The following is a 16,417-nucleotide window of genomic DNA, read 5'->3' as shown; positions in this document are numbered from 1 at the left end:
CACTTGTGGTTTGTATGTATGAATGTATATGTGGTTTAGCGACTGTTTGCTGGTATTTTGCATCCCGAATGTTTCACGATTTAGAACAACTCACATGACAATTCAATGAATTGCCAGAGCCCATGTGTAATCCTGACATGGATTGGTCTGAGTTGATGGCTGAAGTCGGTGAAAATGAGCCAGAACTTGGGGTTCGGTGGCTAGTTACCTTTGGCCATCATCGATAATGCACTTGTAGTTTAGATATCGTGACTATATACGGGCCTTAGAGTATTCAACGAGACTAGAACTAGAAAGCAGAGATTTTCCATCTAAAGAGGCCATATCGACTGATAGTTGTTTTGCCTTTTGAGTCAAAGCAGGCATACCCCAGCATAGTTTTGAGATGACTCGAAGCTTAGTGAAAACTCCATCATCCAGCTCGCTTGCTTGTTGGTGGCCTTGAGCGGGATGGCTCCATAATCCATTCCATTCAGAACCACGACCAAAAAGTGAAGACCCTGGTTTGAGTACAGTAGCCACCCCCACCTCTTTATTTCATTTCTGGCATGACTGTTTTCTATGGTATTTTGAGTTTTAAATCTTCAGAAAGGAATGAGAGACGGGAATTTGGAGCGAAGAAGGGAATATGGGGCTGCTATGTTGCTTAGCTGAGCAGGAGAAAATGCCAACTACCAGCGCATTGAGTGAGGCGGGCCGGAGCGCGAGACCCTCAAGGCTCCCCTGCCACCTCTGAAGTGTCCATGGTAAGAGACAGGACAGGAAATAGATGCTGACGAATACGATACAGCGCATTCAGGAGTCATTGACATTCATTACATGAGTCGGGAAGCAAGAGGCGGGAAGCATGAACGAACGGGCGGACGTCTATGTTTGTGGTTGCTGTGTTAATAATAGTGCACGTAGTGATCCGTTGCTGGATGAACGAGGATTGAGTGAGTGCCTCACTTGCTGACTTCTCTGGTGCTGATGAATCAAGATATTTTGGGTAAACGAGCAAGTAAAAACAAACGACAACCAATCTCTATCTGCGTCTTGTTCTGCTTTTGTGTCAGTGCCTTCGTCATTGCTCTCATCGACTTGACGTGGTTGATTTGATTTGATTTGACTGACTGCAGTGTATAGTTCCATTGCTGTGCTGGCTCCAGCATTGAGTCGCTTGATTGATCGTCCATCGTCCCGTGGTAGTAGAGCCACCCCCTCCTTTCTGATGAGATTCTCCCTTGCTTCCTCTACAGTCGCACCTTGAGCTTACTTACACGCCCATCCACACACCTGGGCTCTGTCATTCTTTCTCATTTCCCTCCTTCTCTGTCAATTGTATAGTGTTTCCTATCACTTCAAGCTTGAGGTATCGAGTTTTCTATGGCATAATCCACTCTTTGTTGTTCACATAACTACTCGTGGGGTCTGAATGAAATAGCCTCTCATCGTTGGCTCAATCTATCAAACGTCAACGGCCACAACGGCCTGTGGCTGCGTGTCCGCCCTGGGCGGTAATAGTGCTTCATTGCCACTAAAACTACCGGTAACATATGGATCTGAATACTTACACGCCCATCCACACACCTGGGCTCTGTCATTCTTTCTCATTTCCCTCCTTCTCTGTCAATTGTATAGTGTTTCCTATCACTTCAAGCTTGAGGTATCGAGTTTTCTATGGCATAATCCACTCTTTGTTGTTCACATAACTACTCGTGGGGTCTGAATGAAATAGCCTCTCATCGTTGGCTCAATCTATCAAACGTCAACGGCCACAACGGCCTGTGGCTGCGTGTCCGCCCTGGGCGGTAATAGTGCTTCATTGCCACTAAAACTACCGGTAACATATGGATCTGAATACTTACACGCCCCCACACTCTCTAACCCAGAAAAAGCTGAACCCCCCTAGGCCCTGAAATTACCACCACCTGGACACTTTTATTAAAAACAGACCATCCCGTCCATCCATGCCCATCGCTCCTTCCCCCTCCTCCCCTCCTTCTTGTCTTGTCTTTCTCCCATGACAGTTTGATACATTGTCTTTTTAAAATAAACATATTTCTTCGATTCCTCGCTCTGCTTTCACTTCCAGTCGAGCATTATATTCAACTCGAACAACATTATAGCATCAGCATCTACCCAGTATCGAACATTACATATCCATCGCTACTTGCGTCTCCATCGAAAAGCGCCCTGGTTTATGCCACTATCGTCACCGCCTTCTGTATCCAACTCACCAGCGACATTTTACTCACGACTTGTTTCGGCTCCAGCTGTCTTGGTCAACGAATTCGATTTCTTTCACATGTCGCTTGTTTGGTTTCACGAAAGGGGACGTTAAAGTACTGCGTTCGCGATTGCAAATATCGTCACCAACAACGCCACCGGCGCTCTCACCGCCTGGATTTGCGATCTCATCCACCAACTGTGCCGTCCCACCAAGCGTGGTCCCTGTTCGATCCCGTCGAACCCCCTCATCGAATTGCCTCTTCTTGGAGCCGAATTCGCTCTCAAGTTACTCGATCTTCTAACCACATCATGTCCAACCACGTCTGCTACGTCGAGGATGCCGAGGAGGATTCAGGCAGCTCTATCCTCGAGGGCATCCAGTCTACCCGTCGCTATGCTGTTTCTGAAGCTCCCGGTCCCGCAAGTCCACCCAAGGAACGTCCCAACACAGGAAAGTCTCGCGGTGAAACCAGGCGACATACCAGCCGGCGACAGGTTTCTCCTCCCAGTGAAGGGCTCTCTGATGAAGAGCCCCCTCGTAGGGAAGAGCGTCCCCGCCGAGACTATGAACGTGAAGTTCGTGAACAGCGTGATAAAGATCGACGTCGTAAAGAGCGCAAGCAGAAAGAAGCTGCTGAGCAGCAACAACGGAGGGTCCGAGCCGAAGCCAAACCACCCAAAGAACGAGAGCCCAAGCCTATGAGAAGACCTCGCCCAACATCCCTCACCCACACCAAGACCGAGCCTGTTGTTCAACAATATCGCCGAGGACGTGTTGAGGATCCTTCATGTTATGGTGTCCAGCAGCCTGCCGTCTCTGGCATGCGTCCCCGTGCTCAGACTCGACCTCATAGCTATTACCCAGGACAAACCGCTCCTCCGATTTCCAATGCTGGCTGGCACCATGCCCAAGCTTCTCAGCCCTCTTTCCCCGTCGGATCATTCCCGCCACCACCTTACTTCCCTGGAGGACAGTCTCCCTCAGTGGTCGGCGTTCCGCCTTCGCCTGGCCCAGGTGCTGGAACACCTGGGTTCTTTGACATGCCTTCGCAGCAGGCAAGCGCCCACCTCAGGAACCGCTTTGAGCGGCCAGCTTCATCCATGGGTTTCCGGCAACAGCAGCCTTCCCCATCCAACGTTGGGTATCCCCAGGATGACTTTGAAGAGGAGGATCAGCCTGATCCCCGCCTCATTAGACGTGCCTCTCGTTCCAAGAGGCCTCAGCAGAATGACGAGGATCGCCGGCGTATGCCTCCTCCTGACAGTATCCCACGACCCAAGTCTGCAATGCCTCCTCCAACCACTCCGTTCCGCCCCCCTCCTCAGTCATTGACAAGGCAAAAGACAAGAACTCCCTCGCGGCCACCGCCTTCGGGCCGTAGCCGTGTTGGGTTTGTCGACCAAGGCTATGACGATGAAGACTTCAATGACAGTCCCGGTCTTTTTGCGGACTCTCCCGAGGCCAATTTCGATCGTCGTACAGCTTTGGCCCGCACTCGACGCAGTTCTGTCGCTTATGAGCATCATGGTGCTGATCTTGTACCTGCTCGCACTCGACGAGGCTCCGTTGCATATGAACAGCGTGGAATTGACATTGTGCCTGCCCGAACTAGACGAGATTCCTACTACGATGATCGCTCACTTGGTGGCGGAGGTGTCAGTTTGGATGAGGATAAATACTTGGACGCCATGCGATACCAAGACGACATGAATGGCGGTCCCGCCATGCCATTGACTGCCGAAACCCTTCGCAAAGCTAGTAACCCTCGGCTTGGCGGCGGGAGCAGTCGAAGCAGCGGCAGCCATGATGATAGCGAGTACAAGCGAAGCAACACCACTGGCCTCACCCGTTCTTCTTCAAGCGATACCGACAATGTCACGATCAAAGTGTCAGGCTCGGCCGTCGTGCGAGTATCGGGTGCCGAGATTGAGTGCGGCGATGGAGGCGAGATCACCTTCTCAAGACCTACCGGCAGTTCTCGAGTTGGCAGCGACCGCGCCAGCAGTTACTACCAGCTCGAAGATGTCCGCAGCCGAGTTGAGCAGAAGGCTCTCCCCTACCGACCACACACTCCCAGTCGTTCTGACTCGCATCACCGCGGTTATTCTGGAAATCATGCACCATATGACCCGTCCTTTGCTATGGACGACTACATTTATTGATGATTTTTTTCTTATGAGAGATGACAAAGTTGATGATCAGCGCGTTTTTTGCATTTTTGTTTTTGAACTATATCTATTTCTTCTCTCTTATTTCCTGCATTCAGATGTCTACGGGATGGGCAGCGTAGCGTTTCACCTATAATCTTGAATCTTGGCTATCGATGAGCATTTCGGTGGGCATTTTGATTACATTCAAGCTGCAGTCTTCAGCTCAGAGTTGGGTTTGTTCACTGAACTTGTATCTTTATGCTTCTATTCTTCGGTCAAACCCTCTCGTTGGCTTCATGGCAGAAAGTTGATACCCCAAAAGCGGTGATGGTGGAAGCATCCAGTTGATGGTCGAGCTGAGTTACCAGCCCGGTTCTACCACCTCGAGGTACCAGTACCAACAGCGCGTACTGAAAGCTCAACTTCTTTATTCGGAAATCATGTTCGCCCGGATGGGTTGTTTTGGAGTTTGGTTGGGTAGTGGAAGGGCACCAGTACGTGCTCAATGAACAAGAAGTCTCACCTCGGGGTGGCTTTCATCCGAAGTGTCTTTTTCCGATGCATGGTCGATACTACCTCAAAGGTGTAGATCGATGTTCACTGGGACTGGTCTTGGTTGGACTGGGACGAGACAATTTCCCATTATTGGTCTGCATCCCTTCTTGCTGCGATCTGATCAGCAAGCACCCCTGCGGGAAGCTGCATGAGAGACGGCTATGGATACGGCTTGTGTATTGCATTGTTGAGCATGGTGTAAGAGGAGGAAATTGAGACTTGGCTGGAACTACTATTGGACCCTTGTCATCAGAACGATAGATTGTACGGGCAAATGAGGTTCGCGCCTCTATCTGCTGCCCGGCAGAGAATAATCTTATGTTACAACCAGCATGACATGCATGTTTGGCTTCTCTATTCTACTTGTTTCGAGACATCTACTGGTGAACTGTGACAAGATATTCGGCTGATCATTGTGGAGGGAGGGTGGCAGATTGACTATGAGTGGGCTAAACGAAGACGAAGGATTTTGGTCGAAACGGCAGGTGTTATTTGGGATTGGAGAGAGTAACAAGGCAATGACTGGGTGGATATGATTGAGTTTGAACCATAGCATAGCATTGGGATTATGTTGTTAGCCATCCCTTTTCTCCTGTCTCAGGTGTCCGAGTTTGTGCATAAGAAACTGGCGATCTATTGAATGTGTAGATTAACCGCTCTAGAACAGCTTTCATCCAGTGTAAGCGCCCGAGATATTCATGCAAACGCGAGCTGTCTCAGGGGTAAGAATCAGACATGGTCCGTCAGGTCTCAAATATGCAGCCTAGTGGCATTCCAATGTCAAACTTGAACGAGATGGTTCAGAGTATCACGATGCTTAATGCAAACCTTAGGTAGGGACAATAGCTGTCTCACAAAGTCGGGCGCTACTCCCTAGAATCTTCTTTTTATGCGGGCTAAAATAGAGCTCGTCAGTCCCATTCCCAAGATGCACGAATAAAACTTGAAGGGGGCGTGTGCATTGCAAATCTGGAGCATTAAAGTCGTGGACAGCTGTCATTGGTTGATGACCAAATGGGCTTCCTGTGCGAGGTTGCCTGGTCAGCGATCGAGTGTTGTTTACTTTCGACGTCATTTGAAGATTGTGGCTGGATTTTGTAATGAGGTCGAACAAAGCGGTTGAGATTGATAAAATCCTTACAAGGAAATAATTCCAGACCTAATTTGATGTCATTTGAAACAAATTGATATCATTTGCTTATCTTTAGCCTTTTGGCAAACTTCGAGAGCGTTGTAAGAATTTCTGGCGCGCACGTTGAAATCGCCCAACCACCCGTTGCGCATCCCAGCCACGCACTTTACAGGCCTCGTTTCTGGGTTAACCAAGCACCATCGCCCAGCCTGAGCCACGCAACACTCTTCCTTCTCTCTATTATTTCTTTCTCCTTATCTCAGAAACAACACTATTCCCATAATCAACACCACACGACTCATTTAACGATATCCGTCACATGCCACACTCGTTCGATTGATATATCAAGAATACTCACGTCGACTGCTTGGTCTTATTTACGATTGAGCTCGGCTGGGCTACAGCACCCTTAGCCTAGCTTGCACATATCCATCTCCGACTGAGACCCCTTCATTCTACTTCATTCCATCATGGCACCCGCTATCATCCGCTCATTGCGAAGTTCGCCTTCACTCACACAGCACGCCCCGCGTGCTGCCGAGGCCTTTTCCACACTCTCGGGACACTTACTTCAGGGCAGCAAAGTGCTGCTAGCTCGAGATAATAAGGACGACGACAAGAACGATAGACATAAACCATCGGTCGAGCCCGACTCAGGCTCGTTCGACCCTCACAACATCAGCAATGCCGGTTTCTTCTTTCTCTTTGCCTTGATCGGTGTCGCCTTCGTGTGCACTGGTATTTGGTTCTTCTTCTGGGCCAAGAACGGTGGCTTCCAATTCAAGGAAACAGATTGGGATGACTACAAATCTACTGTTCTCCGACGCACTGGACCTAACGGCACTATTCTCTCCAACGCAACCCGACCAACAAACCTCGGTGGTGGCAGCGTGTACAAGGATGTGGACGATGATAACACAACTGTAGTTACAGAGAGCACAACACTTACGGGTATCACAGCTGGAGCAAGCGACATTGGTGCACGTGAGAAGCGACGCCGCAAGCAAGAGAAGCGAGATCGTGAACGTGCAAAGAAGGGCAAGAAGACTAGCCGTCATGTTGGCGAAGCGGGCGTTGAAGATGAAGAGGCCGAACTTGCAGCCAAGAAGGAACTCCGCAGCTATCGCCATGAAAGACCTGCCCGCGTCGGTGGACTGAACAAGGAGAGTGAAGGCTCCGAATGGGACGGCTCTACCAACCCCGGCACAGAATCCAACGTCTCAACAAACCTTCTCTCTGACCGTCAGACTACTCCCACAACCACACCTACCAAGTCCAAGGGCGGCATCCGCAAGGTCTACTCCACCGCTGATCGTCGCGAGAACCGTGAGGCAGAGCGCATGCGCGCCGAGGCCCGTCGTCTTCGTGAAGCTGGTCGAGCAGCCCGTCGTGACTTCAGCTACCAGCGTGCCGAGAGCTACACCCGCGCCGATAGCCAGGTCAGTGAGAGTCTCCTAGATGGATCGCAGGTAACTCGTACCACAGACGATAGTGGCGACCTGGGTACCAAGAGCTATCACCACCCGATGCCTGAGCTGAGGGAGCTTGAGAGGGAGAGGGCGAGGGAGGAGAGAAGGGCACGAAGAGCGCAGAGGGAATATCGGCGAGGACGAGGAGAGGAGTGTTAAGGTTACCGTGATAAGGGTATGACGAAAGCCTTGAATGGGTTTTAAGGTAAAATGCGACTTTCTTGCTTTGGGTTTTGGGTTGGGTTCACTGCGTGCATGTAGATGTATAACGTTAATGTAAATAGGCATGGTAACAGATTCTCACGGACATGAATTGATATGCTGAGATTGTTAGAATATGAGATAGGCAATGCATTGAATAAACATGATGCTCTGACTTGAGATGAGTATGAAGTTATTGTCGTGCATGTGTAGATGTTATCAAGCGCGTCATTAATGAGAAGGTACTTCCAATATTAAACTATGAAGGTTTCAGACATGATGGTTGCCGAGGTTATGATCTTCACTCTGCAACGGGTTGCTTACTTTGACTAGAAAGGGCCAATAATGAAACTATCGTCCAATGTCTCACATGTCTCCCTAAACATGTTACTACCTTCCATAAGCATCTCATGTTTCAGATCCTCAGGATATTAATTAGAATAATGTCAAGATTGAGGGAATTGACAATTCGTTGGCTGACGTGTAATTCATGGAAATTAATAGACGCAGGGCGTATCGCGAAAGCCCAAAATAGCACACGAGCTGAAATGCTCTGTTGTTTTGATGGATAAGGCGCTAAGACCCATGGAAGATGTGAAACCTGGGGGCGTCTTAGCTGTGAGGGTACAGCCACCAGGCCGAAACAAAACTGCATTGCTTGGTATTATGCGATATGGGAATGAGTGAGTGATTATTAGGCGATTTTGCTACTGCTCGCGTCACAGATACAATATCGTAAAGTCAGTAACAAAACTCTCAACGTCGTCATCAGCGTCGCATTTCGATTCGCTTCGCTTCTTTTGGTTCCTGTCCTGGTCTGACAAGGTTCCAGGTCCAGGTTCAGCCACTTTGAGATTCCATTGAGTGATGATGGGTTCAGCCTTGGGAGACATGAGGCCCCACGTTGAGTGTTAGTGCTATGCAGCGTGAAGTGGTGACCCGCGCTAACACGATGCAAGCGTTATCATGTCCCATCAGCCCGCTCCCGCTGCTTCCGTCGACTCTTGGGCCCCTCTTTAGGCTTCTCACTGAAGGTGATCCCCCTGCAGGTGCCCCGTCAGGAAGTGGTAGAGGTCACCCCACTAGGAGGTCACTGGTAACGTCCACTATTTGCTTCAATAGGCTTATGACGATAGTGTTTTGTCAGTGGGAGGGACAATTGTTCGCTGCATAGATGAACTTTTAAACAACTGGTATTAAATCAGTATCTCTCTAAAAGAAAGCTTTAAAGAATCATCTCACAACTTTGACTTACTGATAATCCGCAGTTTGCGTTCAAAGTGGCGATATCGCATGGGCTAAAATCTAGTTAGGCCCGTATAATACTGTAGGTAGGCTAATCCTCCTCCACAATTGATCCAATCCTCTAACAGCCAACCACCCAAAGACGCCTCGCCTCTCTCGTCTCTCCCTCCCCCGTCTTCGTCATTCTCCTCCTTCACCATCACCACCAAATCTTTTGGCCCCATTCCCCATCCTCCTCAAGTCCATTTTCACCTTCTTTCAGCGTTTTCGGTTCCTCCATTCACCCATATTAGCGACTGCGTCTTCGACTGACTCCTCAGCCACGTCTCCTTCTTCTTATCTCGCCGCGCGATTGATTCTTACATGTACTATTTGCGGCGGTGACGCCGTCCGCCAAGATCCGTGCCTTGATTGTCCCCGACCGACCGACCGATCGACTAATCCGCACAACACGATCTATACAACCCGAACCAAACGCAATTCTCCTTGAATTAATTTATTAAATTGAATAAGAACAAGCAAATCAAATCAAGAGGCGGCCACTAAATACTTTGCCCATCGCCCATCATGGGGCTCTCTTCCAACCCTTCGTCTGCCTTTACAGGCGTCGTCATCGGCCTCGTGTCATCCTTCGGCTCCATCGTCCTCATCGCCCTGGTCATCTTTATCTTCTGGGTTTCTGGCTGCGCGAGTACTGGTCGCATCATTCTCGATCGTCTCGGTCGACCTGGCGAATACGATGATGAACAAGCGTTCGCACGCGATGAGGCTGAGGCCCTCGAGGTCATGGATGATATGTCTCGTCAGGAATATCTACGTGCAAAGGGTATGTTACCAAACATTCGCGCTCGCTAATCTGGCGAATGTATTTTATTAACATCTGTTGCGTCCAATAGCCTGGGTCACCGCAAACCCTCCCGAATCAATGCAGACTGATATATCTCTGTCTCAGTACCTCGCCATACAAGAAAAGGGTGTCTCTGCATGGGAATTCGAGCCTGAACTGGAGATCGCCAACTGCTTTGTCGAAGCCCGTACCGAAATCGAATTCTTTGACTCGGAATGCACCGTCATGAGCAATCTTCCTGTTCCCAAGCAAAACGATGTCTACTACTGGGAGGCCAAGATCTACGAAAAGCCCGAAAACACTCTGCTCAGTATCGGCATGGCTACCAAGCCTTATCCACTTTTCCGACTGCCGGGTGAGTTTGTCACATTCTTTATTACTCCACGGCCATTTACTGATTTTAATGCCAGGTTATCACAAGTACTCTGTTGGATACCAATCTACCGGTGCCCGCCGCTATAACCAACCATTTGGCGCGACTCCTTATGGTCCCCCACTGGTGCAGGGCGATGTCGTTGGTGTGGGTTATCGTCCTCGAACCGGTGCTATCTTCTTCACTCGCAACGGTAAGAAGCTCGAGGAGGTTGTTCACGGACTTAAGGCGCAAAACTTCTTCCCTGCCATCGGTGCAAACGGTCCTGCAACTATTCACGTCAACCTTGGCCAGGCTGGCTTCGTCTTTATCGAGGCCAACGTCAAGAAATGGGGTCTGGCTCCTGTGACTGGAAGCCTCGCTCCTCCGCCACCTTATGGATCTGAGCAGGGTAGCATACTGTTGGAAGCTGGCACTAAAGACGGCAACACTTATCCTCAAGGCAGGCAACACAGCCACTCCATCACTGCAAGCTCTTACAACACACGCAACCCATCTAACGATTTGAACCCTTCGCATGGACGAACACGCAGTGGTAACTTTCGCGTCCTTCCTCCAACAAGTCCCGGACCAGTTAGAAGCTCGACCGATATTTCTTTGGCTCATTTTGTACCCAACGAGGAGAACGGCGAAGCTAGCAGCAATGTCGGACCTCAACAGGAGACGCACGACCATAACCCTCTGCATCTGCATCTCGAGGATGCGACAAACCCACCTCCTGAATACCAAAGCCCCGACCATTCAGGTAGCGAAGATGGTAGATATGGAAGTGACAGCGAGGAGGATACGCCTCTGATTCGCGTAATGAACCGCAGCCGAGGTAACTCTTCCGCTACGGTGCTTCCCTCACGGCAAACTCCAAGTCCGCGCCAACCACCAGTACCCAGCTATAGTGATGCTATGCGACAAGGAGCTGGTCGTGATCGTAGTGATAGTGCTCGATTACCGCCACCGAACCGAACACCGTCTATTAGGCCTCGCAGTAGCACTTCTGCTTGAGTGGGCATTCCAATGCGGCCTGCTGATTCACAAGTTTTATACATTTACTCACGAATGTCTGAACATGACATCGAAGACGAACGACGATGCTCAAGAGATGCAGCATCGACGACATATGATACCGGAGTTGACAGGACCGATCCCCATACATGATCCATTTCAATCGTTGTTTTCTCGCACAGGCGCCTTGGAGTTATGAGCATTGACAGGCGCACGTTTCCGAGGTAGAAGAGCCTCCAAACGGTCGGCAGTCGTCTTTTTTTATTGTATTTTTAGACAGGAAATCCGGTCCGGTCTCGGGGTTGTGAGCCGGCTGGATATGAGTTCCTGGAAAGGAGACCGGAATGGAATATTGATACCAACAACCTGGATGGAATTGCGCTCCTTTTTCTTTTGACGCTTCTTGTTTCCTTTAACCATGGCCCACCACTACGTATCTGGGACTGGTCGAAGACTGGATGGATGTTTGGATAGTGGCTTATGCACTGATGGCTATAAGGGCGTTGATGTTGGATGAGGCCTCGGTCGCTGCCTCGCAATAAAAGGGGCGACTTTGAGTATAAAGTAGTGGAAGTAGGCTCGATTTGAATTCCCAACAACTTATGCTGTCGCACGTTTCCATGTCTCGATAATACAAAGAGGTCTGTTGAGAATCGAATGCAAGTTGGTTTCAGCATGCTTGATTTGGTTGTAATGCACTGGTACCACCAGCTCTCTACAATCATCAAAGAACAGCAGTTAAATGTAGGCCTTCACGCCAGTCACCAAACCCCTAAGCAAGCATGGTACTTGATGCCCACAAAGCCGAACATCTACAGGAGGCACATTCCATGGACTGCACTATAAGACATAAGACACCATAGCCTGTTCATCGATTACGATATCCACACTCTCAAATCTAGGTTGGCAAGAACTGTATAATCTGCTTCGAAGGCACAAGAACCATCGTCTCCCTTACTCATCACGAATTTACTAGCCATCGCTCCCAAAGTACGGTGCCACAAGGTGCCTTTGATACTGGCTTCATCGCCGAGATCTACAGCTTAACTACTCCTAACACACAGCATCGACTATAATCTACAGCATATATAGTGTGGTGACAGGAAGACTAGTGACTGGGTTGAGATGTGTTGACTCAGATGTATCTTTCATTCCGAGTTACTTACCAGTCAAGTCTGTCCCCTTGCCCTGTTCAGAAAAAAACCGGCGACAAGAAGCCCAAATCCACCAACTCAACTAGAAACAAGTGGAAAATTAATTAGATGAATTAATTCTCATAATTTATATAGACCATCAGAGTTTTGATCGATATTATCAGGATTTGCTGTGTGTAGTGGCTAGAAGCTGAGCGAGTCTATTATTTTGGTATATGTACTTTCAAATGAAAGGTACCTGGCTCAGCACTTAGTCACATCTCCGGTATAGTCGAGTGTTTATGTTGCCTGAAAGTGTATGTGCATAAGATAAGGTTTCTATAACAAGGTGTTATGTGTGATGTATTGCCTAGATCTATCTTGTCGAGATATTCATAGGTTTTACACAAACTTAACATCTTAGATAACACTCGTACAAATAGTATAATGAGTGCAAACATCGTAGATTATCAATTAACCTCCGGGCGGAACATAAAAGAACTGCCATCAGACATCAATCTTTCCTACATATCCAAAACATAGTCGTGGCAAACATACAAACAAGCAGTCTATCCTCACACGATATCCATCGCATGTTTCGTATCATCCAAGCGTACATATCCAGCCATGGCCTCTCTTGTAGAGCTAGGTAAATCCAAGCCCAAATGCAATTGTGCTTCTGTTCCGTGTTGTTCCATCGCTGTTCCAGGCTCTGCGAAGAGTCGGGCGCGGTAAGCACCTATCCCAAGCATACATACATCAAACAATAAAACATGATCGAAAGCGCCAAACAAATGCTATCTCAAAACTCCTTTCAACGCCAAACTTTTTCCCAGGCGCAGTAAAAATAAACAAAAAACAGTCGCTATGCTTTCCGGATACGGTTCTTCCGCCATCGTTGGCGGAAACCGTAGGGAGTGAATTCTATAACCGATCGAAATTCATAAGTCGTCATAAAGGAGTGTCTATCGGGTATCATGGTATGAAGGAATGTCGTTCCTCTAATGGGTATCATAAGGAGTGTGAAATATAACACGGCACTTCCAAATGCGCGTGTTAGTCGAGTGGTAGGGAGTGTCAGCGTCATTAACGCGGGGTTCGGGTGTAGCGAGCGTTGAAGGAGTGTGATATACATGGCGCCTGCGTCGTTTTTCGGGAAAAGCAGAATATCGAATTAAATCATAACAGCAAAAACAGATCGGTGGTGAATCGAAGTCGGACTTGGTATCAGGTGGCTCGACGTCGGGTATTGTCATCATATTGGTGCATCACAGGAGGTCGTGCCAGAGGAGAAGGTGGGTGCGGGGCAGAGGACATGGACGAGGTATGGCGATGTCGTGGGAGCGGTGCGTTCGACGAGACGGGAGATTCGGGGAGAGGAAGCATGCCGAATTGCTCTGATTTGATATACGGAGATTGGGTGCTCGTCATGGAAGTCATGTATAGACTCGGGTCCTCTGGAGGCGGGTATGTAGGTGTCGTGTTCATCCTGGGTGGTAACGGTCAATCCCCTAATGTTCTTTGTGTAAATTGAGCCAGTGGTCGTCTCGAGGAGCCTAGATCCACACAGCCTGGACAGGAGTAACGAACCCGACGCCATAGTTTTGAGGGGAGTCCTGAATTGATGAGGATGGCCCGCCTTGTAGAGTGTTCATGTCCCATGATCCATACTCCTCGGTATCGCTGTATGCGACAGAGCCCTCGAAAGTCGAGGATGCTGGGCTGTAAGCTCCATTATACGCTGGTGAGGGTACATTGAGGTACTGCTGGCTTGGATATGGAGACAAGACCAGGGGGCTCACTGCAGAAGGCGGTCCAGATGCGTTGAGCATGGGCATTTCCTCGGTGCTGTAGCTGAAAGCAGGATTTCCGTACAGATACGACTCGTGGGTAGGAACCTCCTCCTGGATAGTGAAATTGCGAGGATTAAACTGAGGAAAAGAGGGAGTTCTTTCGGGGTGCATCCATCCCATACGCGACCGAAACTGGCTGACTGTGTCGATGGGGAACTCCATAAGGGTCAAGGGAGTTTGCATCTCGCTTCCGACACCAGAGACATTGATCGACATGAGTCGCCGAGCAATCTCTTCAACGGGAGAAATAGACAGACTGCCAAAGTAGGCGGCGCCAATCTCTGGGAAGAGCCGTTCCATAAGGAGAGCCACCGTATACAGATAAGCAATGATGACCAGCGAGTTGGGAGAGCCATGATAGTTCTGCAGGTAGCCCACGGGCATCCAGAAGAGCCATTTGCGGAGAGGTTGAAGACGCTCAAATTGCTGAGCAATGGAAAGTGTAGGGCTTATCTTGCGGGAGCCTCGGAGGAAGCCAATGAGGTGCTGAATCTGTGTAGTATCTTCCTTGTGGTACTTGAGGTGTGCCTCGACTTTCTGAATTTGCTCGAGCGTGCGCTGGTAGGCCTCCAGATCCTCAGGGCGAGGCTGGCTTGGGCGATGATCCTTTCCGGGAGATGGCGGGGCGGTTGGGAACGTGCTGCTCTCAGCAATGAAATCTCCGAACTGGGACTCATGCTTCCAGGGATCCATGGCATCGATAACCTATCTACAGGTCAGTGGAGTTCTATTATCACAGTCAGTTCAACTTACCGACGAAGTGCCTTGCATCAGCTGGGTCCAGCTGCGCCTAATTATGCTGTTAATTCCCGTCACTAGATTCTGAATTCGTAATGCTTACCAGTCAGTGGCTTGCCAGGAGAGAACGAGGGAGGCAGCGAGAATGGCATCCGATGTCTCTCGGGAGAAAGACCCAATGGCTTCCTGGAGGCCCTTGAGGGCAATGCCGCGGTGCTCATAGGCCATGCTGCCAACTAGAGGGCAGTCGGTGAGGAAAGCAATATGCATAGCAGAGAAAGCGAGCAGAGCGTGCATCACATAGGGTGTTGTGGCACCAATTCGAAGAAGACTATGGTCGAAATTAGTATATACCAATTTGAGTGTTATGTTTGTTCGACGTACGTTGGAATATGGCGAGTCCAAAGGGTGAAATTGTTAGCATCGATGGTAGCTAGTTGGTAGTAGAGCGTCGCAACGTGGTAGATCAGACGGAGATCTTCAACTGAGTACAGATGTGGCATGGGGGCAGGGTATATTCCTAGGCTGGGGAGCGGGAAGATGCCTGTCGTTTGCCATTCAGCGATGGCGGCTTCAATCTGGGGCGTCCACATCAGGTCTGGCTTGTCGGGCGTTGTAGAACGCTCAGCATCAGGAACCTGCACGTCGTTGTAAGGGCATCGAATCTTGTGCTTGGTGCAATTTCGGCTTCATCTGTTAGTTTGGGAGCAAGAAGTGTTATTCGGATCACAACTCACCATTGGGGGAAGTTTTCATCGCATCGGATATGGCGGCGCTTGCTATGAGTAATTGTCAGTGTTGTATAAAGTCATCTTGAATTGATGAGCCATACCAGGTATCACAGCCCTTGCGAGACTTGGTGTGGCTGCGGCGAGGGGGACCACCACCGGGACCAGCCATTTTGCAAATATTACAGAGGTATCTGTAAGTGATAGAACTATTGGGTAAATAAGTACACGCACAGCTTCTCATGAGGCTCAAGTGACATACACGAAGTGATCCACAAAGACAAGCTTGTGGATTTATAGCGAGCGTTGGAGTGACAAGGGCAGCAAATGATTTATCCAGTCAATCGGTTTCCAGGAATCGATCCGAGGAGTCCGAATTAGAGATAGTTCGTGGATGGGGTCTCGAAATAGACAACAATTCAGCGTAGAGCGTCGAGAGGCTGTACTCAGGTGCAAGTCGAGGATTCAAACTTATACACGGAGGGCTTCAACAATCTAATGTGACTGAGATGCTCGATGGACTCTACGAAGCAGGGATGATCAAGGCCAGATGAGTTGAAGAGATATCTAAAACCTTGGCCAGTGATGCTGCGTGGTACGGTAGTTGTCTATATCCAAGTCTTCCAAACGGGTGGTAGCGATCGAATATGGCGGTTATTTTGGGTTTCCTTCCTTTTCAAGAGAAGTTGTGATAGCTTTGGAAGCCACTGTGGGTATGCAGAAGTGAGGATATCAACTGAGTGTGGAATCGAAAGCCAAGATGACCATGTAAGTGCACTTGA

At 49.2% G+C, this 16,417-nt stretch overlaps 4 protein-coding genes across 4 annotated transcripts; 3 read left to right on the top strand and 1 right to left on the bottom strand.

Moving 5' to 3' along the window:
• Positions 1–2,520: 2,520 nt before the first annotated feature.
• Positions 2,521–4,374, top strand: BKA55DRAFT_510575 (uncharacterized protein; the record flags this gene model as incomplete). Its single annotated transcript, XM_046187620.1, has 1 exon — positions 2,521–4,374. The coding sequence occupies one exon, from the start codon at positions 2,521–2,523 to the stop codon at positions 4,372–4,374; it is 1,854 nt and encodes a 617-aa protein (XP_046050284.1).
• A 1,693-nt stretch (positions 4,375–6,067) lies between these two features.
• BKA55DRAFT_351812 (uncharacterized protein) lies at positions 6,068–7,909 on the top strand. The gene is made up of 2 exons (XM_046185802.1): positions 6,068–7,604; positions 7,658–7,909. Exons 1-2 carry the CDS (start codon positions 6,520–6,522, stop codon positions 7,686–7,688), a joined length of 1,116 nt encoding a protein of 371 aa, XP_046050283.1. The 5' UTR covers positions 6,068–6,519; the 3' UTR covers positions 7,689–7,909.
• Positions 7,910–9,531: 1,622 nt separating this feature from the next.
• On the top strand, positions 9,532–11,183 carry BKA55DRAFT_689539 (concanavalin A-like lectin/glucanase domain-containing protein; the record flags this gene model as incomplete). Its single annotated transcript, XM_046199362.1, has 3 exons — positions 9,532–9,790; positions 9,861–10,166; positions 10,222–11,183. The coding sequence occupies 3 exons, from the start codon at positions 9,532–9,534 to the stop codon at positions 11,181–11,183; spliced, it is 1,527 nt and encodes a 508-aa protein (XP_046050282.1).
• Positions 11,184–13,543: 2,360 nt separating this feature from the next.
• BKA55DRAFT_509200 (uncharacterized protein) lies at positions 13,544–15,807 on the bottom strand (the record flags this gene model as incomplete). The annotated part of the gene is made up of 7 exons (XM_046187508.1): positions 13,544–13,805; positions 13,907–14,874; positions 14,923–14,959; positions 15,011–15,238; positions 15,292–15,594; positions 15,645–15,686; positions 15,740–15,807. 7 exons carry the CDS (start codon positions 15,805–15,807, stop codon positions 13,544–13,546), a joined length of 1,908 nt encoding a protein of 635 aa, XP_046050281.1.
• Between the last annotated feature and the right edge of the window lie 610 nt (positions 15,808–16,417).

This window comes from Fusarium redolens, assembly GCF_020744475.1.
Source record: "Fusarium redolens strain MPI-CAGE-AT-0023 chromosome Unknown BKA55scaffold_7, whole genome shotgun sequence".
Taxonomy (NCBI): Eukaryota; Fungi; Ascomycota; class Sordariomycetes; order Hypocreales; family Nectriaceae; genus Fusarium; species Fusarium redolens.
The sequence above is the reverse complement of the archived record's forward strand: the minus strand, read 5'-3'. Positions and strand labels throughout refer to the sequence as shown.

Bases quoted from the DNA above. Each gene is read 5' to 3' on its own strand.
- BKA55DRAFT_351812 (XM_046185802.1), top strand. From the start codon at position 6,520: ATGGCACCCGCTATCATCCGCTCATTGCGAAGTTCGCCTTCACTCACA. The intron at 7,605-7,657 runs GAGGGCGAGGGA...AATATCGGCGAG, and splicing joins CTGAGGGAGCTTGAGAGGGA to GACGAGGAGAGGAGTGTTAA.